This window comes from Cavia porcellus, unplaced genomic scaffold (assembly GCF_034190915.1).
Source record: "Cavia porcellus strain 051 isolate PalLab524CR breed Dunkin Hartley unplaced genomic scaffold, mCavPor4.1 scaffold_16, whole genome shotgun sequence".
In the NCBI taxonomy this organism is placed as follows: domain Eukaryota; kingdom Metazoa; phylum Chordata; class Mammalia; order Rodentia; family Caviidae; genus Cavia; species Cavia porcellus.
Genome location: NW_026947499.1, coordinates 48137314 through 48163643, shown reverse-complemented (window position 1 = coordinate 48163643; position 26330 = coordinate 48137314). Strand labels below are relative to the sequence as shown.

General features: G+C 50.4%; 1 protein-coding gene across 1 annotated transcript in view; it reads right to left on the bottom strand.

The window, feature by feature from the left end:
- Abcc6 (ATP binding cassette subfamily C member 6) overlaps nucleotides 1–24467 on the bottom strand; it is a 47753-nt gene extending 23286 nt beyond the window's left edge. The window contains exons 1-17 of the mRNA XM_063226625.1: nucleotides 24193–24467; nucleotides 22615–22797; nucleotides 20873–20998; nucleotides 20615–20743; nucleotides 17208–17333; nucleotides 15704–15765; nucleotides 14293–14424; nucleotides 12132–12329; nucleotides 10729–10906; nucleotides 10262–10423; nucleotides 8526–8618; nucleotides 7066–7269; nucleotides 6809–6955; nucleotides 5953–6040; nucleotides 3023–3098; nucleotides 2006–2132; nucleotides 1656–1832 (exon numbers count right to left, since the gene is read on the bottom strand). Coding sequence (XP_063082695.1) covers nucleotides 1656–1832; nucleotides 2006–2132; nucleotides 3023–3098; nucleotides 5953–6040; nucleotides 6809–6955; nucleotides 7066–7269; nucleotides 8526–8618; nucleotides 10262–10423; nucleotides 10729–10906; nucleotides 12132–12329; nucleotides 14293–14424; nucleotides 15704–15765; nucleotides 17208–17333; nucleotides 20615–20743; nucleotides 20873–20998; nucleotides 22615–22797; nucleotides 24193–24228 — 2244 coding nt within the window. The 5' untranslated portion in view covers nucleotides 24229–24467. The remainder of the gene's footprint in view (nucleotides 1–1655; nucleotides 1833–2005; nucleotides 2133–3022; nucleotides 3099–5952; nucleotides 6041–6808; nucleotides 6956–7065; nucleotides 7270–8525; nucleotides 8619–10261; nucleotides 10424–10728; nucleotides 10907–12131; nucleotides 12330–14292; nucleotides 14425–15703; nucleotides 15766–17207; nucleotides 17334–20614; nucleotides 20744–20872; nucleotides 20999–22614; nucleotides 22798–24192) is intronic.
- Between the last annotated feature and the right edge of the window lie 1863 nt (nucleotides 24468–26330).

Here is a 26330-nt window from a genome sequence, read left to right as displayed (position 1 = left end):
ACGGGATGTTGTCAAGGGCCATGAGGACCAGCAAGCAGGTACTTATAGGGTAGAGCGGCCTGAGCAGGGTCACAGTGCTGGGTGAGGCAGCCAGGGAAGTCTCAAGGTCACAGAAGTGAGGGGACAGCTTCCCAGCAGAGGGCGTAGCAGGCACATAGGGCCTGGCGTGGGAACGTATTTTGGGTATCAGGGAACATTGCCAGGATCCTTGTGGCTGGACAAAAGAAGGAAAGGAGAGAGTGATGGGAGATGAGGCAGAGAGAGAAGCAGGACTAGATGGCAGGGGATCTGGCCAGGGATGGTCAGGAGTTTGGCTCTAAGATTGTTTGAACAGAATGCTGCCGGCTGAGCAGCAGGATTGGGTGCAGGGGGTTGGGGACAGAAACACGGAGCCAGGGAGGATGCTCCTCCAGCGATGTGGTGGGGAGTGGGGACACTCCAGGTCTGCTCCTGAGGAGGACAACAGGCTTTGCAGATAGACTAGCAGTAGATGTGGGGGAAAGAGAATCAGAGACACACGAGGTGGGGGTCAGAGCCTTCAGGAGCAGGAGGCTCTGGAATATTGGGCACTTGGCCCAGGGTGTGACACAGCTGGGCAGATGTGGAGGCAGCTGGCAGCCCCCCCTTGGAACACTGTTCCATGGGCCTGCATTATGCCTTGCCCCGGCTCATACCCACCCTTGGTCACTTGTTTGGCTTGTCCTTGGCTGCAGTACTCAGTGAGCTCCCTCAGATCTTTGAACAATAAACCAGCCATGGACCAAAGGTAAATAAGTGCAACTCTGCCTCAATAACGCTTTAGTTACAAAGCCAGGCAGTGGGTCACATTTGGCCCATGGGACGCAGTGCCTCAATCCCCGGCCAGTCCACAGCTCTGGATGCCTATATTCTATTTATTGTACATCTCTGCCCAGAGCTTTTGCCAAGATCCATAGAGGAGAAGAAATCTGACCATCACACAGCAGGACAGAGCAGAGCAGAAATCTTGATCTTTGCCTTAGTTACTTTTCTTATTGCTAACACAAAATACCCAACACCCAAAGTTAAAGGACGAAAGGTTTATTTAGCTCACGGTTTGTAGAAATTTCAGTCCATAGTCAGCTGGCTCCAAAGCAGGGTGGCATGGCAGAGAGGCATCAAGGAGGAAAAACAGTCCATGGCAACGCAGGGCAGGCAGCAGGCAGCAGGCAGCAGGCGGCTAACAGCACAGCAGCACCTGCCATCTCTTTTATAACTTGCAGGCTACAGGCTCCCACTTTCTGGGTGGTGCCACCCGCACCCAGGGTGGCCTGTCCTAAATCCTGGCATCACATTAATCCTGCTGTCACACACCCTAGATCCTGTCACCTCTGAAAAGCTCCACCTATGACCACATGCAGTTTTGTGGGGACATCTAGACTCAAACCATAACAATCTTCTTACCGGTAGCTGTCAGAAAATGCCTCATTGCATATCCTGGTCACAACTCTCTGCTTTTCTCTTTGGCCCTATTTTCAATCATTGTTAATCAACAACTATTGGCCATCACTATGTCCGACCCTGAGCTGGGACCTTTTCTTTTACTTCCCTGTCCCTCTCTGTCACACTGTCCACAGGTCAGAGAAGCAAACCCCAACTGCAATGCCTCCTCACCCTGAGAAGCCTGAGGCACTTACCTGCTCCCCAGTTGGGGTGTGCATGCCTGCAGGAAAGCTTTCCACATCTGGCCCCAGAGCACAGGCCTGCAGCACTGTCTCCAACCAAGGCAGGTTCAGCTCTTGCTGGAAACACACGTTCTCCACCACCGACGTGTTCTGGACCCAGGCCTCCTGGGGCACGTAAGCCACTGAACCCTAAAACACAGCTCACTTTTGGAGACAGAGGTGGGAGTGATTCTGCAGAGTAGGGGGGCTAGGCTGGGGTAGAGGAGATGGAAGAGTTCTTAGCTGTGGAGAGAGGCATGGGAGGGAGTACGGAAGGGAGCCTTCAGGATGGGGACGTCTCGCAGGTGGGAGGGTGGTCTCACCTGCATGCTCACGGACCCTTCTAGCTTTGACAGTTCCCCGAGCAAGGCAGACAGCAGGGAAGATTTCCCTGCCCCTACTGGGCCCACAATAGCCAGAAGACAGCCCTGGGGCACAGTGAGGTTGATCCTAGAAACCGAGAGAGATGCAGCCCTGGTCAGGCCCAGCCTGTGTAAGAGCAGGACAGGCGAGCCCCAGACACAGCCAGTCTGTCCTGTTGGCCACTTCACCACCCCATCCTTTCCTGTCCTTGTCATTGTTCATGCCATGCACACACACACCTAACACGGTGTATATACACACAAATGTGCATGCTCACACACTTGTACAAGCACACATAGACACATGCATGCACATATATGTGTGCACACTCATAAGTATGCATGCATTCACAGAGCACACATGCACACACTTAACAAAGCATGCATACACAGCTGCCACACACATCAGTGCACATGTTAACATACATGCATACAATCCACACAGCTGACTGTACGCACACACGCACATAGGCTTGTATACACACATATGTACAGTCCATTTAGACCATGCATGTACATATACTGGCTATGCATAAACTCATGCACACATGCAACTGTGAAGACAACCTGCTGTCCTCTGTGCCTCTGCTCCTGTCCATTTCCTGTAGTCCACCCTCCACCTAGCAGCTGCAGGGACCTGTTAAGCCCCAACTCAGATCATAGCCCTTTCCAGCTAAAGCCTTTTGGCATTTCTACCTTGCTTGGTGTTGAAGCTAAAGTCTTAAAGACCACGAACACGTCCAGCCACCTGCTGCTCTGTCACCTCAGCCAGCTGGAGTGTAGGGAGGCATCTTCCTCTCACTGGGGAGGCTCAGACCCCCTGTTGCCCTATCCATGAAAACTTCCACTTTCCTGATTCTGCTAGGGCCAATGCACCTGGGCTGGAGACCTGAGCTGTGTCACAGGCGGGAAGTAGCAGGAGCCCCACACATTTTCTCTCACAGAGGTTAGGGTAGCTCCTAGGGGAGTCATTCCTACCTGTGCAGGCAGGGAGGGCTCTCCCGGGACCACGTGAAGGTGCCATCCTGTATGGTGATGCAGTCTTTCCCAGGCGCTGCAGGGCACGGAAGGCAGTCACAGAGCTGCTCCCACCTGCCTCATCTCCATCTGAGGGATCCACCCTACCCAAAAGTAGCAGGCTGTAGCTGAACCCTCCCAGGGAGCCATCTGCCCGCTGTGCCCAAGCTTGTGGGTGACCTTGCATTGGCCCCATTGTGTGCTGTGGCCATGTGGGTGGCAAACCACAGCCCAGGGACCAAATCGCATCTGCTATTTTATAAATTAATCTTTACTGAAACACAGTCATGCCTATTCATTTATATAAAAGGGTGACTGAAAAATATAAATGTTTAAATTTTTAAAAATTTATTACAGTAAAAGACATTGCCAGGAACAGTGGGCTAAGTGTGTTCAAAATGGAGTATTTTGAGAATTTTGAGGGCAATTAATGTAATGTACATTTCACTTGTAATACTTTTATTTAAACACTCATTGTATATTCGGATCAGTCATTGATCAAACAGTTACAGCAGTTTCTATCAGATGAAAACATTTCCATGTGTCCTACTGGATCAGGCACCCTGGGACTTCCAGCTCTTCCCCAGAGTCAAAATGACCACAAAAGGGAACACTTTGAACTGATTCAGGACATTGAGGCAGCCATTAAAGACACTCAGGACAGAAGGCCTCGGAAAGTGGCAAGAACAAGGAGATGAGTGTATTTGAAGCCAGGGGGAATTAATGGTACTGTGTCTGTCACTGTAATAAATTTCTAAAATGTAAACATTTGCCATATTTTTCATCCGTTTTTTAAAAACTCACTGTTCTCATGCTAAAATGGCAGAGTTGAGGGGGCATGGCAGAGACAGCAGGGCTGTGACCCTAAAATATGTACAATCTGGTGCTTTACAGAAAAAGCTGGTGGACTTGTGATGTAATTTACACCTGAGCCACGGCTGTGGCTGAGGAAGGAAGCATTGTTTACTTCACTGGGTGCCAGTGTGAGGTGGCACGGGTGGTTCGGTGTGTCTGGGTCTTGGATCTTAGCTGTGGAATGGAGAGGACAGAGATGACTGGTTCTCCACTCTGAACACTCGTGGAATCACCTGAGAAGATGTTCTAACACGACGAAGGTCTCTGAGGCTCAGCTCAAATCAATTAGATAGAGTCGGAGCACCTGTGGTTTTTAGTTATCTTAGTCATTTAGGGACCCATTGAAACAAATAGTCTCTAGGGAACATGTCAATAAAATGCAGGGTGCCCAGCTAAATTTGAAATTCAGATAAAAAGAGAAATGTCGGATAAATTTCTTTGGGTGTAAACATGCCACAAAAATGTAGCGGGACTTTCTTTAAAAAGAAAAAAAGTTCTGTTTATCTGAAATTCAAATGTAACTGGGCATTCTCTATCTTTGTTCATGATTCTAGAGACCATACTCTAGGGGCTTTGTCTTTTGTCTATAACCTGAAGTGTACGAATCCTTCTCCTGCTTGCTCTCTACTTATCCAGCTGTAAAATGGCAGGTCCTAGAAGCACTTCACCCACAGTGTTACTAAGGGGCAGGGCTCTCTTCCTTGCTTTTCTCCCCCCCCCCCTTTCTCCCTCCTTCCCTGTATTAAGGGTTGAACCTATGGCACTGTGCATGCTATTTTTATAAATAAAGTTTTATTGAGACACTGTTTTATCGAAACCACTAAGCTACATCCCCAGCCATTTTTATTTTGAGACAAGGTCTTGCTGTTTCCCAGGCTCACCTTGAAATTGTGAACTTAATACCTCCATCTCCTGAGCAGCTAGGATCACAGCTATGCACTATCGTGCTTGGCTGAGCTTATTTCTACACAGAGCACTTTATACTGCGCTGACACACAGTAAGCACCCACTCAACACTAGCACTGGGTGTCAGCGTTCATCTCACTCTTGTAAGTGTGCTTTTGGGAGAGTGAGGCTCTGGCCCCAAATAACCAGGTGTGTCAAACATGTGTCTAGGATAACCCTTGAGTCTCTGGTTGGGGACTTATATAACTCTCCAGAAGAGCTAATGGCACAGTTGTCACAGACCCCAAACTATTTACTGAGCAGCTCCTAAAAGCCAAGTGGTGCTCGTATAGCCATCAGGACAATCCTGGTGGTTGGAAATCTGAGACCAGGAGGGAAGAATTGCTGCCTGGGGCCCCAGCGGAGGGGTGGGCACAGATCTGAACCCAGAATCTGGGTCTGAACTCCTGAATCACATCAGTTAGGCTGAACAAATCAGATACAATTGGGTCAGGGCTTTGAGTCATTTTAGAAATGCCAATTTTGAGTTTCTTAGAGGGCTGTGTGCTATTTCCAGGTTTCCCCCCTCATAATTATACAATCACCAAAATACATAATAGCTGGCTTTGTGCTGGGCTCTAAGCCAGGGTACTATTTAATTAAACACACTCAGTTCACCCTCGCAGCCAGCCCAGGCAGCAGGTGTTATGATTCCTGCAGACAGAGGTCCCAACGTGTTAATAACTTGCCAAGGTCAGTGCCAGGCCCAGGATGTGGACCTGGATCGCCCATCCTCGTGGGCTGGGATTTTAACCGCTACACAGGTGTTTTCTAGATAAGCAGGTTGACCAGGTGCCCCAGTGACAGGTCTGCTTCCCACTGCAGCAGTGGCGGTTGCTGACCTACATGTGGAGGGGGGATGTGGAGCAGAATGGGGCTGCCCTGCTGACCAGCAGGTGGCAGAAGTCGCCTCACAGCATCTATAACTCTGATCCTGGTGGTTACTGAGAGACCTGCAGAAAAGCAACCCATGGTGCCTATTTCCAGTGGCACCGTCCTCCCATTGCCAGCAGCCCTCACTGTCTCCCCAGTGTGGCGCTGATCACTGTGGGGATCCCCCACCCTCAACCCCTGCTGCATGCAGCACTCACGGCATCTGGAGGGACTCAAGACCACGGCGCCAGGGTCAACTTCTTCCAGGTAGAGGAAGGCGGCCAAGCGGTCAAAGGACACCCGAGCCTGGGGAACAGAACTCCAGGTCACCACGCTGAAGAATGAAGAGCTCAGTCTTCCAGGCAGGTGGCTGAGCTTCCTGCCCACCCAGCCCGGTGGGTTTGCAAAGCATGGGGACAAAGCTGTCCAGCTCCTGGCAAACAGTGTGCCCCAAGCTATGACCACGACAGTAATGAGGGCCTTTCCTACCTCCTCGCTCCTAGCGAGAGAAACTAGAGCCAGCCATGGCACGACAATCAAACCAGAGAAGCAGTTGGTGGCTTCTTCAAGGATCTTCATCAAGCCACCTTGTGGAACAATTTCAAACTCTGTCCACATGGAGGTGCCATTGCAGCTCCTGGCCACAAATCCATTTATGAGGACTCAAAATGGGAACCATTAAAATACAGGGGCTCAGTAGTTATGCTCTGTTTCTCACTTCCAGCAAGCCCAAGGATGCACAACAGGAAAGGATAAGTGATTGCAAAGGCAGAGAAGTGGCCCTGTATAAAAAGGAAACTGAGCCAGGTGTGGTGGTATACATCTGTTTCTCCAGATACTTAGGAGGCTGAGGCAGGAGGATCACAAGCCAAGGCCAGCAAGATCCTATCTCAAAATACAATGAAAAAGGCTGGGACTACAGCTCGTTGGTACATGCCCCTAGATTCAAGCCCCAGTATCACAAAAGATTAAAATTTTTTAAGGGGGTAGGGTGGAATCTGGAAGAATTCTGGCTCATGGAATCACTGAGAGCCTGGAGGAAGTGTGCTGAGGGCCCAGGCCCCAGTGCCTGACCTGGACGACACAGTGGATGCTAAAGGGCAGGAAGGCCTGGGCCTTGTTGAGGATGCCGAGCACCGTGAGGGTCACGAAGGCCTTCTCCGCATCCATCGCATTCTCCTCAGCCACCAGTGTGTGGACAGCAAACACCACCAGCGCGACCTGGAGAGACACGAGGTGGGTGAGGAGACTGAGCCCGGCTGGGCAGCCTGGCATGCTGAGGGTACCCCGCCTTCAGCCCGTCCTCTGCAGGAGGACCACAGGGACATCACCAGGAACGTGGACACTTGGAAGGACACCAGAGACACGGAGAAAAGCAGGGTGGAGGTCCTCAGGGCACCCAGCTCCCGGCCCCGGATGTGCAGGACCCTCTCCAGGAAGGCTTCCTCCCAGCCGTGGGACTTGATGGTCCTCATGGTCCTGAGGATGAAGCCGGTGAGCCGCGCCCGGGAGTCCTTCTGCCTCATCTGCTCTTCCTGGGACCAGGCGGAAGGGGCAAGAGAGGGGCAAGTGGAGGGTTCCTGGTCCCTGGCACGCTGCGCCCTTGCAAACCCTGCTGGTTCTGCCTCCACCCCGTTTTCTGAACCCACCTGCTGCTTAGCGTGTCCTCCCCCGACCTGGCCCCGGCTCCGCTTCTCCCACACCTGGCTCCCACACTTGTGCCCACCCAGAGGAAGCCTCAAGGCCCAGGAACAGAGGCAGGGCCTCAGAGCCCACCCGGAAGTCCCCCTGGGGTGCGGGTGATGCCTGAGCTACAGTTTAAGGGGAGAAAGCCAGCACTAAGCAGAGCAGAGTGGAGGATGGAGCAGGAGGAGGGGAGGCATCCAAGACCCAGGCCGTGGTGTCAGTTACTGTGCTAACACAGTGTGTCGGGTTTGGGGGCGGGCTGGATCAGTGGGGACCTGAGGGTCAGGCAGGCAGGCTTGGGTCTCTGGTGCCACCACAGAGAGGCTATGTGGAAGGTGCTTGGAGATGCCATCCAAGCACCGCAGAGCCCAGGAGACCAGGTGGGGAGGGCTGGGCAGTGGGCAGGGAGGGGCCTCTCTCCATCCTCCTTCTTCCCCTCCCCCTCCTCCCAAGCACCTTCTCTATGCCACATACTAGTCCAGGGCCAAGTTAGCCTCGGAGACCCCTGGGGCAGGGAATACCCACTCTCATAAGGTGGGTATGCCTGCGGGTTGTCCAGGAGCAGGGTTACAGGAACATAAAAAACAGCCCAGACAAAGGAGATACGAGGTGGGGGAGGTACGCTGTAGGAGAGGACACAGGCGAGGCTGCAGTGAGGGTGGCCCGGGAGCAAAGCCTGGAGGTGGGGGCATCTGGCAGGTGTGAGGTCTGGGGACAGAGGGATAGAAAGAGGGAGAGGGCACAGGGCCAACCTACTGCATTTGGAGGTCTCTGCTGACCCTAAGGCCCACAGGCCCTCTGAGGGATGAGAAGAGGAGGGTGTGATTGTCACATGTCCCCTCTGACTGGTGAGCAGAAATGAGCCCAGAGGTGGGGGGTTGCACAGAAGTGGAGAGCCAGCCAGACCGGGAGGGGTCACATTCTGGGCAGGATGGAGCCACCACCCAGCAGACGGGAGCTCAGGCCTGAGTGATGAGCAGAGTTGCACCACGGTGATAACACCCCCCAGCACCCCAGTCTCTCCTAAGTCTGGCATCCACCTAGGCCCAGGGCCCACAGGTTCCTTCCTTCCTGCCTGGCCTGTCTCTGTCCCCAAATGCCAAACCTGATGGTGGGTCTTCTTCTTGGAGATGAAGAAATTCAGAGGGAGGAGGCCCAGGAAGACAGCGATGGCGGTGAAGGCAGATGGCCCGAGGAGCTGGGGACAAAGAAGCCAAGATACATGAGACCCCCAGGGCTTTGGCCAGACCGAGTCCCAGGCGCCTGATGAGGGCAGGCCAGGTCACCAAGATCAGGACTCATGGGACCCACAGAGGAGACAGCTGCTGAAGAAGGGGTGTGCCCACAGCAGGACTTCTGGGGGCTCATATGTGCAGATGGCTGAGGCGAGGGGCTCCCGCCTCAACGGTGACAGCAGGGCCCTGGGTTCAGTTCTGGTGCTGATACCCGAGAGGTGGCCCTGTGTAATTTCCCCACACTTTGTGAGCTGTGTGTAAAAGGGGAACAGTTCTTCCTGTCACCCAATGCAATGATTATTGTAGTCTGTGTGTCGCCCCTTAGGAGTCTTGGCACATTTAACAAATAACCATATACAAGTGAATTTCAGTTAAGAAGTTCTGTGAATGTTTTATGTACTCTATGTACTTGAGATGCTTATAGTGAGACTGTCTAGTTTGTCTAAAGTTCATGTTTAACTTTTTGGGTAGCAAACTCCCAAGAATGATCATTTCTAGACTAACCCTAACCCTAACCCAGTTTCCCCTCTCAGAACTTAAAACGGACCGTTTCTTTCATTTATGTGGCAATGGCGCCACCCAGCGGCTTCATGGGAAAATGTCCAGAAGGCAAACACCTGCCCTTAGCTGGGAATGATTGGAAAAAACAACACTGAAGACAAAACTTCCTGAACCAAATTGTGTCCTCTATCTGTAGCAACAGCCGTGGCTGTCCCTCCTTACCTAGGATTGCATGGCGACACTCAGATTTAGGACCTATGTGCTGCGGGAGGCCATGTGTGTGTGTACGCACAGACTACAGACATAGGCGGCTATCTTGAACTGTGACTCTCTCCCTCTCCCTCTCTTGCTCTTTCCTCAGTGCTGGGGATTGACATCCGCAGCCCTTTTCAAAAATGGGCATAATGTCTCACTAAATCGCCTCGGCTAGGCTCAACTCTCAATCCTTCCTCCTCCGTCTCCTGAGTGCCAGCCTGGCTTGAAATATTTTAAGCACCCATATGAATGACACAAGGCCTCATGTGATGGGTCACGATCAAAACACAGGAACACTAAAATATTTTATAAAATCACCTTCAAACCCTGTGTAAAGCCATACATAAAGCAGAAAATTTCATATTTAGATTGGGTCTTATCTCCTAGAGATATCATCGTTGTATGTGCAAATATTCTAACACCAGAAAGAAGCCAAAGTCTGAAACACTTCTGGTCCTGAGCACTCTGGATTAAGGACCTGCAGTCCGTGTCAGCCCATCTACCCCCTGGCACTCCCAGGGCAGGGAACGATCCTTCTTGAGATCTCTTTCTAGAAACGAGCAAACTCCACACTAAACAGCAATTTGTTCCCCATCAAAGTTGTCTTTGATTTTTTTGTTAACGACACTGATGCCCCAGCGTTAGTGTTTAATCTGCCTACTGGGTACCGTGGAACCTCCCTGAGAGGTACCAATGTCATGATTAACATCACCATTTTACAAAAGAGGAAACTGAGTCCCAAAGTCGGTATCCAGCTCCTGGTCACGCAAACACCTGCCTTGCACAAGGCTTTCAGGCCACATCTGCCCACCGTGTGGGAGGAAGAGGAGAAACGCGCTCAGCCCCCCACCTGCCACAGGTAGGCGAAGCAGACGACCATCCAGAGCAGCGGCAGCCAGAGCCCGTTGAGGTACAGCACGCTCTCGCTCAGCCTCTGCACGTCCACGGAGAGCAGGTTGACCACGTCCCCCACTGCGCTGCTCTTATGTGCGCCAGGGGACAGAACCAGGACCTGCGGGAGGGACGGGGGAGAGCTGAGGGGAGGGAGGGGCAGCGGCTTCTTTTTCCGGACTCCCCCCCCCCCCACACACACAGGAGACATGAGCTCCAGGCTGGCGGTCACAGGAGGAGAAAGGCCACCTCAAAGCAGCTCCAAGGGTTGGAGGGGTGAGGTTGGGAGCTCCCAGGGCCACATTACCCAGCCCCCACCAGCCACAAAGGAGGTGAGAGCGCCAGAGGCACAACCCCAAGTGAACCCTAATCCTCCCGGTGTCAACACAGCTGGGGATGTCTCCTTCCCGAGGTGCAGGGGCTCACCTTTCTGTACACCAGGCCAATGAGGGCTGAGCGCAGCCGCATCTGCAGCAGCTTGAGCCGGTACATGTGCTGCTGCTCAAACAGTGTCTGCAGGCCGGCCGAGAGCAGCAGCAGCAGCGCCAGCAGTGAGCCTTGCCAGGCGGGGGCCTGGAGGTCGCCCATGAACTCCAGGAACAGGCTTGGGGGAGACGGGGACAGCGGGTGAGGCCAGGGAGCAGGTGCTGCTGGGGCCCAGCCTGGCTGGAGTGGGACCTCTATGTGACCGCCACAGTAGGCCCTGCCAAGGTCCACTCTGCGGCTGCTCAGGTCACAGGGTGGAGTCTCGTCCCACCCTGGCAGGCTGAATGGTGTCCTCCTGCCCGTCCACCCCCCATGCAACTGACAGAGCCCTTAACTAGGCAGCCATCTTAAAGTGAGGCCAGCAGCTGGGCCCCATCTCAACCCACTGGGGTCCTCACCAGGGGACATTTGGACAGAGACACCGGGGGCTCCACATGTGCAGAGGAAGGGCTGCATGAGGACACAGCAGGAAGGGGCCTCTGTACCCCAAGGGATGAGGCCTTGGTCCAGATGTCCCTGCTGACCCCTTCACCTTGACTTCCAGCCTCATAACTAGGGGAAGATAAAGTTCCACTGTTCGCACCCAGTACCTCTGTGGCTCTCTGCTGTGGCAGTCTGAGTGGAATACTGCAGCCTGCTTTTTCCTTTTCTTTTTTTTTCCTGTACTAGGGATTGAACCCAGGGCCTCTGCACCAAGCTACAGTCCCCAGCCCTTTTTAATTTTTTATTTTTAGACAGGATCTTACTAAGTCACTAAATTCCCCAGGCTGGGGAATTCAAATCTGGGATCCTCCTGCCTCAGCCTCCCAGAGTGCCGGGATTCCAGGCATGTAATCCCACACCTGGATACTCTAGCCCTTGAATCTGGGTCAGCCATGGGACCAGCTGTGACCCACCACCATGGTGACAGTGAGACTTGCCAGTTCTAATTTGGGCCTCCAGAGAAAATATGGCTTTTGTTGTGTCTTCTAGAACCTTCTCAGCAGGGCTTTGGAGGATGGGAACTGTGTAGAACAGGGATTGGCCACCCGGCTACAACCACTTTGGCCACGCCAGTCACTGGCGGTCCTGTCCGTGGAAAGAGCTGCCCTGTGCCCCTGGTCATAACTGTTTTCCCACTTCATCCTAAGCGAACTGTTGCCTGGGACTTTAAACCCCTCACCTCTGGGGCCTTCTGTGTGTAGCACTAGCACACAGGCAGGCGACAGCTGCTGTCTGCCCTCGAGCTTGTCTTTTCTCTCTGCCTGACCCTCGGGGCCTGGGAGTGATGCACAGGCAGAGAGCTGCCTGGCCAGGGAACAGCGTAGGGGCCTCCAGCTCACCAGGGCCCAGGCTGGACCTACCTGAGGAGCTTGGGGACTGCGAATCTGAAGGCGTCGGCGATGATGAGGCTGAGGGTGCCCAAGAGGAAGGAGCAGCGGAACACCCTCCAGATGGCTCCGAGCAGCGGGCCCCTCGGGTGCCTTCTTTGTGGCAGGAGGGCCTCCAGCTCCTGGCCCGCCTGGTTCTCATGCTCCGAGCCTTTCAACCCCATGGTGCACCTGGGGAGAGGAGGGCCGCACTGTGGGGTCTGCTTTACTCCTCAGCAGGGGCAGGTGGGAAGGGTCAAAGGTTCTCTAGGTATAAGGAGCATGGCCTGTGGGTCCTGCCTGGCCCTCACTTGCTCTTCCTAACCACCCAGGGGACTCTAAGGAGCCAGTGAGCACCCATTTTATTCCAGGTACTGCTAGTCCTCCTAGAACCCTGCAAGCCATTTCACAGCTGGGGAAACTGAGGCTCAGAAGGGTGAATGTACCCAAGGGTAGACAGATGAGATGGAAAAGAACTAGGATGTGAGTGAGGTGTCGTGGGGCATGCCTGGAAGGCTTAGGCCGGAGGATCACAAGTTGGAGTCCCAACTGAGCCATTTAGCAAAAATAGGGCTGGGATGTAGTTTAGGATTAAGGCCCTGGGTTTGATCCCCAGTGCTGAAAAAATAAAAATAAAGAGCACTGGTGATGGTTTCAGTGCTCTGTCTCCAAAGCCTGCTGTGTATGGCGGGGCTCAGGCTGCCAGACTGACTTTCAGAGAGACCAGGCTTCTAGCGCTATTCGGGGATATTGCTAAGGGATCAGGGTTGGATAGGGATGAGAAGAGGAATAAAGATGTTGTATCCTTGTACCACCTCCTCATTCAGCCCCAGTAACGTGAACATTATGTGCTGCACATGTGTCCTAATAAAAGAATAAAAATAGGCAACTCATCACAAAACAAGCCAAACAACAATGGCAAAATACCATGTGGCCCAAACAGATCTTGGGAACTTGATTTGGCTGGCTTTTGTTCTCCCCGGGTGAGACCCTCTCCCTTTCCCCAGTGTTGCCAAATATTTCAGAAATAAAATTTCTCTCAAGTGTAGTCAGTTGGCTCAGAAAATGGCTTGTATAAGGTCGGGCATGGTGGCACACGCCTGTAATCCCAGTACTTGGGAGGCTGAGGCAGGAGGTCATTGCAAATTCAAGACCAGCCTGGGCTACAAAGTGAGCCCCAGGCCACCCTGAACAGCATGGCAAGACCCTGTCTCAAAAAGACCAATAAACAAATAAATAAAAAGAAAATAGAAAATGACTTGGATAGCCCTGCCTCTCCCCTTCCTGCTTGAGGTTACATCTTCTTCATCACATGAGCCTCCTGCCTGCCTCTTTGGCTGTCTGTCTGTCTACCTGCCTGCCTGTCTGTTATTTGTGCGATTCAGCCACACACCAAAAGCCACCTCAAAGCCCTAGAATTTGCAGGGGTACCTTTTGATCCTCCCTACAGAGCCAGTTTTGTTCCCTGAAAACCTGAGGTCCAGTCATGTTCAGTGCCTTGTGGAAAGTGACCAGGCTCGTGCTGGCAGGGCAGGATCTAGTACAGGGACATCTTTTTCTGTGTTGAAGACTCTTTTTCTTCCGGCTTCTTCAAGGCCCAAGGGCTCATGGAACTTTCTGGAGAGGCCGCCGTGGCCGAGTCCAGGTGGAGTGGACAATGCCAAAGAGCTTAAAATTCTCTGACTAACTAATCTTGCTTGAATTTCTGCTGTTTTTGAGGATTTGCTGTTTTCCAAAAATCATCTTTTAAAAAAATATCTCAATGGGCCTAGTGACGCCCCCTGCTCCTTTTTCTTGCACAGTGTTGGGGATGTAACCCAGGGCTTTGCACAAGCTGGGCAACACCACCACCGAACAGATGAGAAAATTGACCCCAGGAAACAAATTGTGTAATAAGTGAGCAGTGGTCTGCATGCTATGAGCCACAGCCCAGCTCTCTGACCCTATTTGTAGCCTAGGCATTGCTTCCTGCCTGCCATTCCACCATAACAGCTTTTTCTGTGGCCTTCCTGGAGCTCCCCGTTGTGAGTCTCCATTGGGGTGTCGGCTCTGGGGAGAGCTGTATAGGGAGCCTGATAGGCTCATGACTGGATGAGAAACATTTGATGAATTTGCTTTGCTAGCCATACCAGCTTGAAGTCCGCCACCCACTCACCCCTGGGCCACACCGTGGTTCCTCAACCACTCCCTTTCCAGCTGGGAAACAAGTTCCTCTGAGGTGTTTTCTCGCTCAAGGTTCCAGAGCTCTTCTGGTCTCAGAGACTTCCTGTAGCCCTTCCAGAGCAGTCTGTAAAAGAGAAACACCGGGGTGAGCTCCTCCTGTCATCTGCCCTGCAGGGGCACAACTGATGGCTGTGAGCCTGCAGAAGTCATTTTAGCTCTCTCTGCACCTCTGCTGGCTCCTGAGTCGGTGAGGGGAATGAACCTTAGCTCTGAACCTTACAGAGATGGTTTCGTCTGGTAGCTTAGCATTGGCTCATTTTATAGATGAGGAAGGAAACAGGCGGGAGAGAGTAAGCAACTTAACTAAGACAGGGAAGTGCTGGGTGCCAGCCAGGATGCCAGCCAGGATGCCAGCCTCTGCCTCTCTGGACCTGCCAGGTGCCCTTTTCTAGCACAGAGAAAACTCGGGAAAGCAACAGGTTTGGTCTGGAAATGATTAACATTGGTTTTTCTCTGAAATTATTTTTGGAGTTTTCTTCTAGGGCAAGTGATTTGATAACTTTTTCAAGCTTGGGTAGTAATAGGAAGATTCTTTTAAAAAAATTATTAAAGTAAAAAAATGAGTTGATTTAAAAGAAAAACATTACTGGGGTCGGGCTATGGCCCAATGGTGGGGGGAGAGAGAAGAAAAGAAATGAAAAAAGAAAGTTTGGGAAGCAGAGAGAAACACCCAAACAGAATCATCTAGAAAACTTCCATTCTCTTTCCGCCAATTCCACAAGTCCAGAAGCTCATGTCCGTCACTTATTTAACAACTCTTGTTTATCACACAATATACTAGGCCCTTTTGTAAGTCTTGCAAATTTCTCCACACAGCCCTTAGGTAGTTGCTACCTTTATTCTCATTTTACAGGTGTGGAGACTGAGGCACAGAGAAGTTAAGTAGCTTCCCCAAGGTCAAACTGCCAGGAGGTTGTGGATCCAGGATTCCACCTGGGTGGTCCCACAATACTGAGGTCGGACGTCACAGAGCAGGATTGGGAGAGGCCCTTCCTCAGTGCCACGTGTGGCTGGCGCCAGAGCCCTATTATCTCCATCAGCCTGGGACTCTCCAGGCACCAAAGACTTGGTCTTTTTGCATCTTGCACCTGGTGCTTAGCACACAGTAGGTGCTTACTGAATGTTGGTGAAGTGGCTGAAGATGAACAATAAATGTTACAGTGTAACAAAGTAACTGGGTACTCACTACACACAAACACTAGGTGCTAGGCAGGGTAGCCTGGCTGCTGTCTCAGCCCTGGGGTTGGGGGTGGGGTGATGCATCTGGGCACAAATAACTGTGGAGAGGTAGCAGACAGGGTGGGATTGGGGATCCACCCAGCCCCTTTTCTGCATTTGCTTACCTAGAAGCCCACCAGAACAAGACCTTGGAGGGGAAGGAGGCCCCAGCCTCTGGGCACGGATTCTGCAAACGACAAAGAATGGGGGTGGGGAAGACTCTGGTCTCACATCTGTGGTGAGCGGCTGACCAAGGTCAGGGACACAGGGGGAATTCTCCCAGAGGGGACCTCAGCAAGCTTGATGATTCCTGGTAGGCAAGACAAAAACAGCCTGGCCCACCAGGACTGAGCATGCTCACAAGGTAAGAATCAGAGTTTCTCACAAAAGCAGCTATTATTATGCTAAGACCAAGATGTTCTCCGTCAAGGACCCTGCAGGAGAAAGAGTCCTTGACTCAATGCCTGAGTGGATGCTATAAAGAGAAATCTGCCTGTCATTTTTGTCAACTGCTCTGGAAAGACCATATGATCTAATCTTTTCACTGGTAAAGCATGAAGGTGCCCGTTTCACCACATCTTTGCCATCACTGTTTGTTGTCAAGTTTTAACGTTTCTTCTTGCCACCTGATAGGAAGAACAAGTCCAGTTCTGGTTTTAAATAGATGTCTCAACATTTGAGTTGTTCTTGCAATTGTTGCTGTTATTATTGTTTTTGTTTTTGTTTTTGTTTTTTTGTACCGGGGATCGAACTCACAACCTCATACTTGCCAGGCAGGCACTTATGCCGCTGAGCTAAATCTCCAGCCAACTGTTATTATTGTTTTCAGTACTGGCAATTGAACCCAGGACTTTTTTACTGAGCTACATCCCCAGCCCTTTATAAAATTTTTGTATTTTGAAACAGAGTCTTGCTGAGCTGCCCAAGTTGCACTCAAACTTGCAATCCTCCTGCCTCAGCCTCCCACAGTGCTGGGATTACAGGTGTGTATCACCCAGCATGGCTCATTTGAGTATTTTCAAAGACAATGTAGATCAGTATCTTCCCCCAGATAATTCTTTCCTGATTTCACAGGCTACTACAGAGTTACTTGATGAAAATTCTCACGAAGCCTATATTTCTGCAAAGCACAAATACAGGCATTATTTTCCACACATTTGTGTAATGTATGACTTCCTTAATAGCAGTCTCCCTACGTGACTGGGAACTGGTAAGTACAGGGACCATCTCTGCTGTCACCACAGATCCTCAGCATCCAGCTGAAACACAGGGTGGGGGTGGCAAACTACAGTCCACGCCAAACCTGGCTCACTTCTTGTTTCTATAAATAACAGTTTTACCAAGCACAGCCCTGGTCATTTGGTGCCCACTGCCTTTGCAGCTCGTGCACCATGATGGTAGAGTTGAAGTAAATTGGTCCCGTGGCTCACAATGCTTACAAGATTTCTGTCACATTCCAAACAGAAAGCCACACAGGCAACGAATCAATGTGCAGATTTGCATTTTGCTACATGGCAGGGTAAACAGACAATGAAAGGCCCGTTGACTCCCTCGTTTAGCTTGCTTTGGTCGTGCGTGGAAGTGGATGCAGGGACAAAGGAGGCACTGGGGTGGGACCCGGTGACTTACAGACTGCTGGGGGCCGTTTTGGAAGAAGGGGGGCTGATCCACCAGGCAGGACAGCACAAACTCAGCCATGACCAGAGACAAACACAGGTAAGTGGACAGGTGGTGCAGGGGGTCACTCTGGAAGTCCTGCAGAAGAGAAAGCAGAAGCCACACTGAGTCTGACCTGGGGAGGAGGTGAGGTGGCAGAAGGTACCTGCCGTGGGGGAAGGTCGAGGCTGGACAGCATTCCCATGCCAGGAGCAGCATCCAGACGGGATCAAGGCCACAGAATCCACAGATTTCCAGACCAGGGCTCTGGAAACCCAGAGCCTCCAGCATCCCTGGTGGTTCCAATTTGACTCCGTGCGAACAAGTGGGAATCAAGGCCGTGCCAGTGTACACTAGTCTCAGTGCTGCAATGATGAAATCCAGGGACACTGGGACTTTTTCCTTGTGCCAAAAGGAAATCATCTCTCCATCTCTGTCCCCCATCCTTATCTCCTGTCCCTTTCTCTCACGGCCAGGCTCCCCTGGTTGATGGAGAAGGGCGCTGGTTTTACTGTGCATCTATTGTACCTTGGACACACACCCTTCCCCATGCTGACTCCAGGGGGTTAGCTTGCTTCGTTTCACGCCTGGGTAAACCAAGGCTCAGAGAAGCCATGGCACTGGCTCCGGGGCACATGGCCTGTCTGATTCAAATGGGAGCTTTGGCTGCCATGTGCTGTGATTGCTGGCATGCTCCTGTCCCCTCTTCTGGTTACAGCACCCCATTATTCTTTCCCTTATGCTTAGGCACATGGTTTGTACAGAACTTGCTCCACTCTAAGGTCAGCGGGAAACTGAGACCCGGCGATGAGTACCGTCCAGGTCCTGGGAATCGTTAGGAAGGAACACAGGATTCATGCTGGGCCAATGAGGGCCGAATCCACTGGGAGAGTCCCAAGGTTGTTGTATTGGCAGACTGCAAGCCTGGAGCTTCTGGGGTCCTTCCTGTAGACTCCCTGAGTGTGCAGCCAAGGGGCAGAGAGAGGACATCTGGTGGTATTATTATCTTGCCTGGGAGCTCATAGATATGAGCTAATGAAGTCACAAACTAATACAATCCCTCTGAAGTCTGTGCTAGTGTGAATTGGGCTTACATTGCTTAAAATAAGAGCCCTCATTTCAAACCAGAATTCCTGCATGCATTGCACACTCTTCTGGACTATTTTTCAATAGACAGCAAGTTTGTACCCTACCTTCCCCATTCTACCGATATTTTGATATTGGAAAGTTTGTTCTGAATACAGGTCAGATAAACTTGGCCCTTGTACTCTGAATGTGTGTGGCCCTGAAAAAATCATATCCTTCTCTCAGCCTCTGTCATCATCTACAGTAGGTTCATAGCTAGGCATGGTGGTGCATGCCTTTAATCCCAGCACTGGGGAGGCTGAGGCAAGAGGATTTCTGGGAGTTCAAGGCCAGCCAGGGCTGCATGGCAAGTTCAAAACTATAAGCAAGACTCTGACTCAAAAAAAAAAAAAAAGAAATAATAATAATAATAAATGGGACTATTAGACTACCACAGAACACTAATATGGTCCCAATGAGAATGTGAGCATGAATGCTTACCATAGAGTGTGCCAGGGCTGGAGTCCCAGCCATTTCTGCATTATTACCCAAGCAGCCAATCTAGAAGTCAACCATAGGACCCACCCTTGATGGATAGCTGATGGGGTTTCTGGCTCCCCCATTAATTAGAACAGGTTACTCTTTTTAAAAAATCAGTTCTTAGGCTAGGGTGTGGTCCAGTGTTAGAGTACTTGGACAGCACGTTCAAGGCCCTGGGTTCCATCCCCAGCACCACAAAAAAAGTACAACACAAAGATCTGTCCTGAAGGCCAAGATGCTATTCCTCTACTTTCTCCTTTGAGAGCAGGACAGGGAAACCACTGGGCACAAGAAATGATGGTTCATAACCTCCTGCAGGCCGATCGCTGGTTTCCAGGTGGTTCCTCCTACCCATGGCAAGCGATTCTCAGTGGGGGTGATGGTGCCCCTGGAGGACGTTCGAAACATCTAGAGACATTCTGGGATCTACTACATGGGTGGGGCTGTGAGATCGGTCCCCAGTGGGTAAAAGCCAGGTGCTCTGTTCTGTACCCCACAGTGAAGAGCACAGCCTCTCTCCCAATGGGGAGTTCTCCAGCCATGATGTCCACAATGCTGAGCTTGTGAAAGCCAAGTCTAGGAAGGCTGGGGAGGCAGCTCCGGGGTCGAGTGCTTGCCTACATTCGCCCAGCCCTGCCTTTAATCCCCAGAACTGCTAAAAGAAAACAGCTCTAAAGAAAACCCGACTCAAATAGTATTTTTGTTCTTTTTACAAATAAAATGATGCACTGTGTCACCTAATATGGAACTATTGCTTCCTGAATTGGGAAAGTGAAATAAAAGTGGCTTTGCAAAACGAGTGTGTAAATAAAGATGCATGAGAACGTGGGGGAGTATGCACAGGTAAGGACTGGGGGAAATGTGCCGGTCTATAAGGAAGAGCATTTGTGTGTGTGTTCGGGTGGTGCATGCGTGCTTGCCTGTGCTTGTGTGAGGCATGAACAGGAGCAAAGTGCATGTGTGGCGTGCAAATGGAGTATGTAATGTGGGTGTGTAAGACAGTGGAAATTTGTATTGATAAAGATCTGGGTGACAGTATGAATGACCTTGGAGATGATTATATAAAGTGAAATGAATCAGGCACAGAAAGACAAGTGCTGTGTGATCTCACCATATGTGGAATGTAAGGTTGACACTAGAATGGGGATTACCAAGGGCTAAAGAAGGGGGCGGGAGGAAGCAGAGGGCAGAGCTGTCAGCAGGTACAATTAGGAAGAACCCTGCTAGCAGGGAGACTATAATTAACAATATTGTACAGAATATTTCAACACAGGGAGAAGGCTCTGTAAACTCGCCAACTAGAAAAGATGAACATGTGAGGTGATGCATGTTCTAAATACCCTGCGCTGATTATTGCACAATGTATGTATGCATTGAAATATCAGCTGTGGAGGGAGGGTCACAAGTCTGAGGCTCTCTAAGCAACTTAGCAAGACCATGTTTCAAATTTTCAAGGGCTGGGGATGTAGCTCAGTGGTAAAGCACTCGTCTAGCATATATGAGAGCCTGGATTCAATTCCTGTCTTGTGAAAGAAAGAAAAAACACAAAACAATCATACAGTGCCCCATAAATATCTACAATATTGTGAGTCATTTTAAAATAAAAAAATGGATGAGCTCATGGGCACTTCAATGTAAGGGTGTGCTTGTGTGTCTTCAGCGTTAAAGTGACTGGGGTGTATATCTCCATGTGGAGTAGAACTCCTGTGTGGAAAGGGGAGGAGGAAGAAAGGGAGCCTGGTTTCCTTCTCCAGGTGGCCCAGGCCTCCACTTACCCCACTCGAGGCTTGCTGGACAGCACTGATAGCTGGCAAGAGACAGCAGAGGAGCCAGTACCCAAACAGCACCCCGGATGCCCGGACGCCCTTCTTCCTCTCCACATGGACCAGGAACATGGCAAAGCTCTGGGCAAGAAAGTTCAGATGGGCCTGAGAGGGTTGGGAGTGGAGGGCACGAAGGGACGTCTCCACTTTTCCCAAGCTCCCCACCCATGCTGGAAAAGCAGCAGCCGGTACAACCAAAGAGGTCATTACCATGGTGGTGAGCCACACTGTAGGATGAATAAGGACTTCCGGGGTCTGTGATTGCCCCTGCTGGATTCTCCACAGAGGAACGGCCACATTGAAGGTACACAGGAGGATAAGGGCGAGCCCCAGCACCTGGGGAAACAGCTCAGATAAGGCTGTGTGTGGGTAAAACGGAAGGTAGTAGCAAATTGGAGGTGATCTCAGTCCCACTGGGCAGTGGTTCTGCAGAATCCCCAGTGGGGCCCAGTGATGAGCCTATGCCAGAATGTTATCAGTGTGTCAACATGAAGAATGCAGGAGGCACCACACTGCAGAGCAACCTGACTGTAACTGCCATATAAAGAATGCAGAGCAGAATGAAGCTAGTGGGTCTCCACTCCTGCACATGCGCCATGACTTCATGTAGGAAGAAGATAGGGTGTAAAGGGAAGTTTACTAGCAGGCGTTTGCAGTCTCTGCTGTTAGGGACCAGAGAAGTCTTGCATGGCGCCAGTAAGTTTCTAGGTCCCTCTACCATATACTCTTCCCTTTTTGAATAAAATAAAATGAAAAGGGGAAAACATGTATATGCACACACTGGAGAGAAGGCAGCCCGGAATTACCAAAGTAGCCAGCTAGCAGGAGGCAGGTTTGGCAAACCCCATCTCGGGGCAGTTGAGTTGGGCTGGTCATGTGCTTTGAAATGGCTTGTGAGCTAAGAAAGGATTTTGTATTCTTTGTATCATGAAAAATAATTTTTAAAAAATGTAAAAATCACAAGTCACAAGGAGAAATTAGATGAAATTCACAATTTAGTGGCTATGAAGTTTCACTGAAACATAGTTGCAGGTATTTATCTACAACTTCTATGGCTGTTTTCACAATGTATTAGCAGAACTGAGCTTTGGAAGGGAGGAGGCTGTGTGGTCTTCGCTCTGGCCCTTTCAGCTTGCTAATCTCTGGGCAGACAGCAGGCAATGGAGCTAGACTTAACAAGGAGGTATGGGAAGGAATGAACTTTGAAGAACATTTCTATACCAGTTTGGAGGACAAGACGAATGAACAGAAGGGCTTGCAACTGGAAAGGTAGTGTTTATCTAACACTAAAATAAACACACAAAAGTTTTAAAAAACTGTTCAGCAGGTTTGCCAATGAGGGAAACATAAATGCAAAACTGGGCCAGGACTATAGATCAGTGGTAACAGTGTGTGGTTCACATTTGCAAACCCCTGACCCTGAAAATAAAATAACATAAAATGAAAGTGTAACTTTTAAAATTTAAAAAGTCCATCTTGGGGCTGGGTATTTAGTTCAGCGGCATAAGCGCCTGCCTTGCAAGTAGGCAGTCATGAGTTCGATCCCCGGTACCGATAAAAAAGAAAAAGACAAAAAAAAAAAAAAAAAAAAAAAAAAAAGTCCATCCTAATGCGGCCCTAAGATCACCTTATGTATCCCAAATGTACCCATGTCACAGTGGAAAATGGCAGATTGTGGTAGCTTTTGCCATCCAAGAACATGTGTGTGTCTGTTGTCTGCGTATGGATTTTCATAATTATGAAATCTGCTCAAGGGAACTTTGTTCCACTTAGTTTATCTCTGTTGCCTCTTTAGTATCGATCTGTTTGATTAGCAGATTTCCCTCTTGTCAGTAGCCTGTCAGTAGCCAGGCTACTTCCCAAGGGAGGAGTATTCATTTTGGAATGTCTGCCAGGCTCCACCCTCCCCTCTCCCCATTATCTGGCTCCAGTCCCCCAGGGGCAATGGCTACCATTTTGGCTTTGAAGAGGGGGGACATCCGGAGGTAGCCCTGGCCATGGTGGTGGATGTAGAGGAGGTAGAAGGGGCCGAGGACCCAGAGGTACAGAGGGGGCAGCCAAACCCCTGCTGCTCTCAGGAAGCACAGGCTCAGCAGGTGATTGACAGCAGGTTCTGGCTCACTCTGGTTCCACACCTGAAAAGACACCAGGTGGGAGGGGCTTAGCATGGTACAACACCAAGGTCCCAATCTCACCTGCCCACAGGGTCGGGCAGTTTGGGATCCTTAACAATCACATACACATATTCCAAGCCCTTTCTGGAATAACTTTTAATTCTCAACTCTTTTCACCCTAACATCATCAGCTCTACAAACTAGATGTAATCAATCACCCTGCTGATCTAGCAGATGAGGAATCTGAGACCCAGAGAGTTTGAGTAACCGGCTGGTGCTTCACAAGTGGGAAGTGGTGGGACTGGGATTTGAACCCAGGGAGTTGGGTCCTGGAGTAGAGGAAATCTGGGCTTCATAATGAGTGCTAGGCACAGCCTGTCTCTCCTGGTAAAAATTCTAGGAAGCAGATGTGACTGTCTCCATATCACCACCAGGAGACAAGAGTCACCAAGAGGTAAGCAAGCTGCTTCCTTCCAGTCCACACAAACAGAAACTCCAGACTGAAAAGAGCACCACTGCCACAAAGCTTGTCCTACTGGGTCTCTTAGTCTTTTTAGAAAACCCTGTACTGGAGACTGAACACAGGCCCTTCAGAGTGAGACAATAAGGTACACATCAACTCTTTTAAACCTTTTGAAAATTTTGAGACAGGACCTTGTTAAGTTTCCCAAGCTGGACTTTTTTTGATCCTCCTGCCTCAGCCTCCCAGAGTACTGGGATCACAGGTATGTACCACCATGCCTGGCTTGATCTGTGATGTTTATCTGGATTCTTCTGCTGGCCCTCTCCTCATGGACAAGAAATTTGTGACGTTTAGAGGGCACGGCTGCATCAGCCCTCTGCTCCCTCTCCTTCACCCCTCCGTGCTTATCTTTTAAGTTCTAGCTTCTCCACTCACCAGCTAGGGCATGCAAACCATCCTGGGCCTTGGCTTCCTTCCCTGTAAAGGGGACAGGCCTTTTTCTCTAAGGGTGGTGTTGCCGGGCCTAAAAGCAGTAAATCGCAAGGCACAGCGCAGGCACAGGGTCAGCGTGAGTTCCTCTGCCCGCTCAGCCTGGGGAAGTCCACTCCCCGCTGCGCTTTCTGGGACACAATCCGGGATTCGGGAGGAAGCCAGGGAGACAGGGGATCCAGGAGACCGGAAGGGGCTCTCTGAGGGTGGGCCGGGTTTGGGCAGGGTCCACTAGCTTTATAAAGATAAGGACCAACGTCCCCAGTAGGTGGGAGGTCTGGAGACCCCTGAAAAGTCCTGGGCTCTGCAGGTCACAAGACACGGATGCTCGGACGGTACCTGCACAGTAGAGGACCAGAGTCTGCGGAGGGGGTCCCTGCATTCCCCAGGTTTGCAGTCCGAGCTATCTACTACTGCGTGAGCAGGGGAGAGTCAGGGGAGGGCGAGCGCGGGACTGAACTCACCCCGGGCCCGGCGCAGGGCTCACCCGGTGCGGCCATCTGCACCGCGCGTGGGTCCCAGCGCTGTCACTCTTTCGTCCGTCCTCGCCGCCTCCCAGGCTCGCTCTCCGGGCGCTGGGGGCGGGTCTGGGAAGGACTGGAGCTCTGATGGCTAGGCCCGGGGCAAAGGTCTGGCAGCGCCTAGGGAGAGGGACGGCCCAGGCCTGCTCTTGGAGAGGCACCCCGAACCCCTGAAGGTGCAGCGACAGCCTGTACTCTCCTCAGCTCCCAGCAACAAGGCCCACCCCAACAGTCCCAAGCCCTTTGGACTCAGCAATGCCTGGAGTTTATCCTGGTGGAAGAACCGAGGTCTTGCATGCTGTTTTCACTGGAGATGTGAGGGCAGCCAAAGTGTCCAGTCACGGGGTAGGCACAGTCTGCGGAAAAAATTTAGGAAGATTCTTAGTAAAGAATTTAGTACAGTGCTGGACAAACAGTAAATGCTAAATATGTTAGGTTTGCTTTTTATCTTTCAGACAGGAGTCTTGCTAGTTGTCCAGACTAGTCTCAAACTCCTGGGCTCAGGGAATCCTCAAATCAGACTTCAAAGTAGGAGGGAACTACACATTAGATATTATTTAGCATTGGTATCATCTTTTAGTCCACAGTTTACTAAGCAGTGGCTTAAAATGCCATTGCAGAAATATATTAATATGAGAGGTGGTTGCTAAACATTGCGAACAGATGATAGTACAAAATAGATGCGATGATTTGGAAAAAAAGAAGGGAGAAGGATGTGCCTAAATTGGGGAAAGTGGAAGACAAAGTAATTTTTTCCCAGAGGGTTTGTTTTCCTTGTGCTGGGAATTGAACCCAGGGTCTTCACACTGAGCTACATCTCAAGCTATTTTTAAATTTCAAGACAGGGTCTGGCTAAATTGCTCAGGCTGGGCTCAAACTTGCTATCCCGCTCCAGCCTTCCAGAGTGCTGGTGTAGGGAAAGCTGGGAGACAGGCAGGGAAGGGGAAAGGTCTTAGCGAGGGTTCTGGCAAATCTTGACTGGAAAGAGTTAAGCCTCTGCTAGAGAGCAATAAAGAGAATCAGAGAATTGGGGAGAAATGATAAGCAGTTGGCTTTAGTTGCCAGGGACTCAATTAGGTTGCCAGGTCCCCAGTTTGCTCCTCTCCACCTCCAATTAAGTTCAGAAGAGATAACGTAGGAAAGGGGCTCTATCGTAGAAAATTCACTGTGTATGTACAGTAAAATATATACTCACATCTGCATGCCCACTTACTTACATAGAAATATAGATGTATATAGATGTACACAGAAATACATTTATATATTTTATTATTCTCTCACTATGTTAATGCACTAAAATATACCTATATCCCTTTACTATTTGCTACCTCAGCCTTGAATATAAGACTCTGCTGTAAATCTCAAAGGTATCACTTGACATAACAAAGAAGAGCAAAGCTTACCCAAGAATTTGCAGGTGGGCAGTGTGCAGGGACAGTTGCCGAATCAGAGGTCTCAGAGCCTAAAACAGAGCAGCAAGCTGTAACAACTCTCAAAGGGAAGAGTGCCTGTCTTGCCGTATAGTAAAAGAGGCCAGGAATAAACACCCGTAAGCACTGGCTCCAGGCTCCCTACAAGGTAGCTATCTTATTTCTCTCTTCTTTTTAATAAAGTGCTTTTGTTTCTCCTTCTAAACTTACATCTCTATCTCTTTTATCGATGTGAAGGTTATGGACCCCAGATAAAATCTACCTGCACGAGATGGGGTAACACATGCACCACTGTGTCTGACTGTTGAGTATTTTAAAACCAGATGTGTAGCTGGTGGCAATTTGAAGCTATGGGTTCTTTTCGAAAAGACTTGGTGTATTATTGTAATATAAGCATAAGCCAAACATAGGAAGGCACTAATGCAGGAATCATGGATACTACTTTTGCTTTTTTTTTTTCTTGTTCTTTATTAGAGGGCAACAAACATGTATTTAAGATATGACTGAAAAACTGAACTGTTTCCCGAATATAAGCCTTGACATTCTGTACGGGTGTAGAATAAAATCTTGCTCTGTCTATCCTGCTTTTTCTAGGGCCAGGAAGTCACAGGTAGAAACAAAGAATAAAATAGGATCTCACTAAGCTTTATT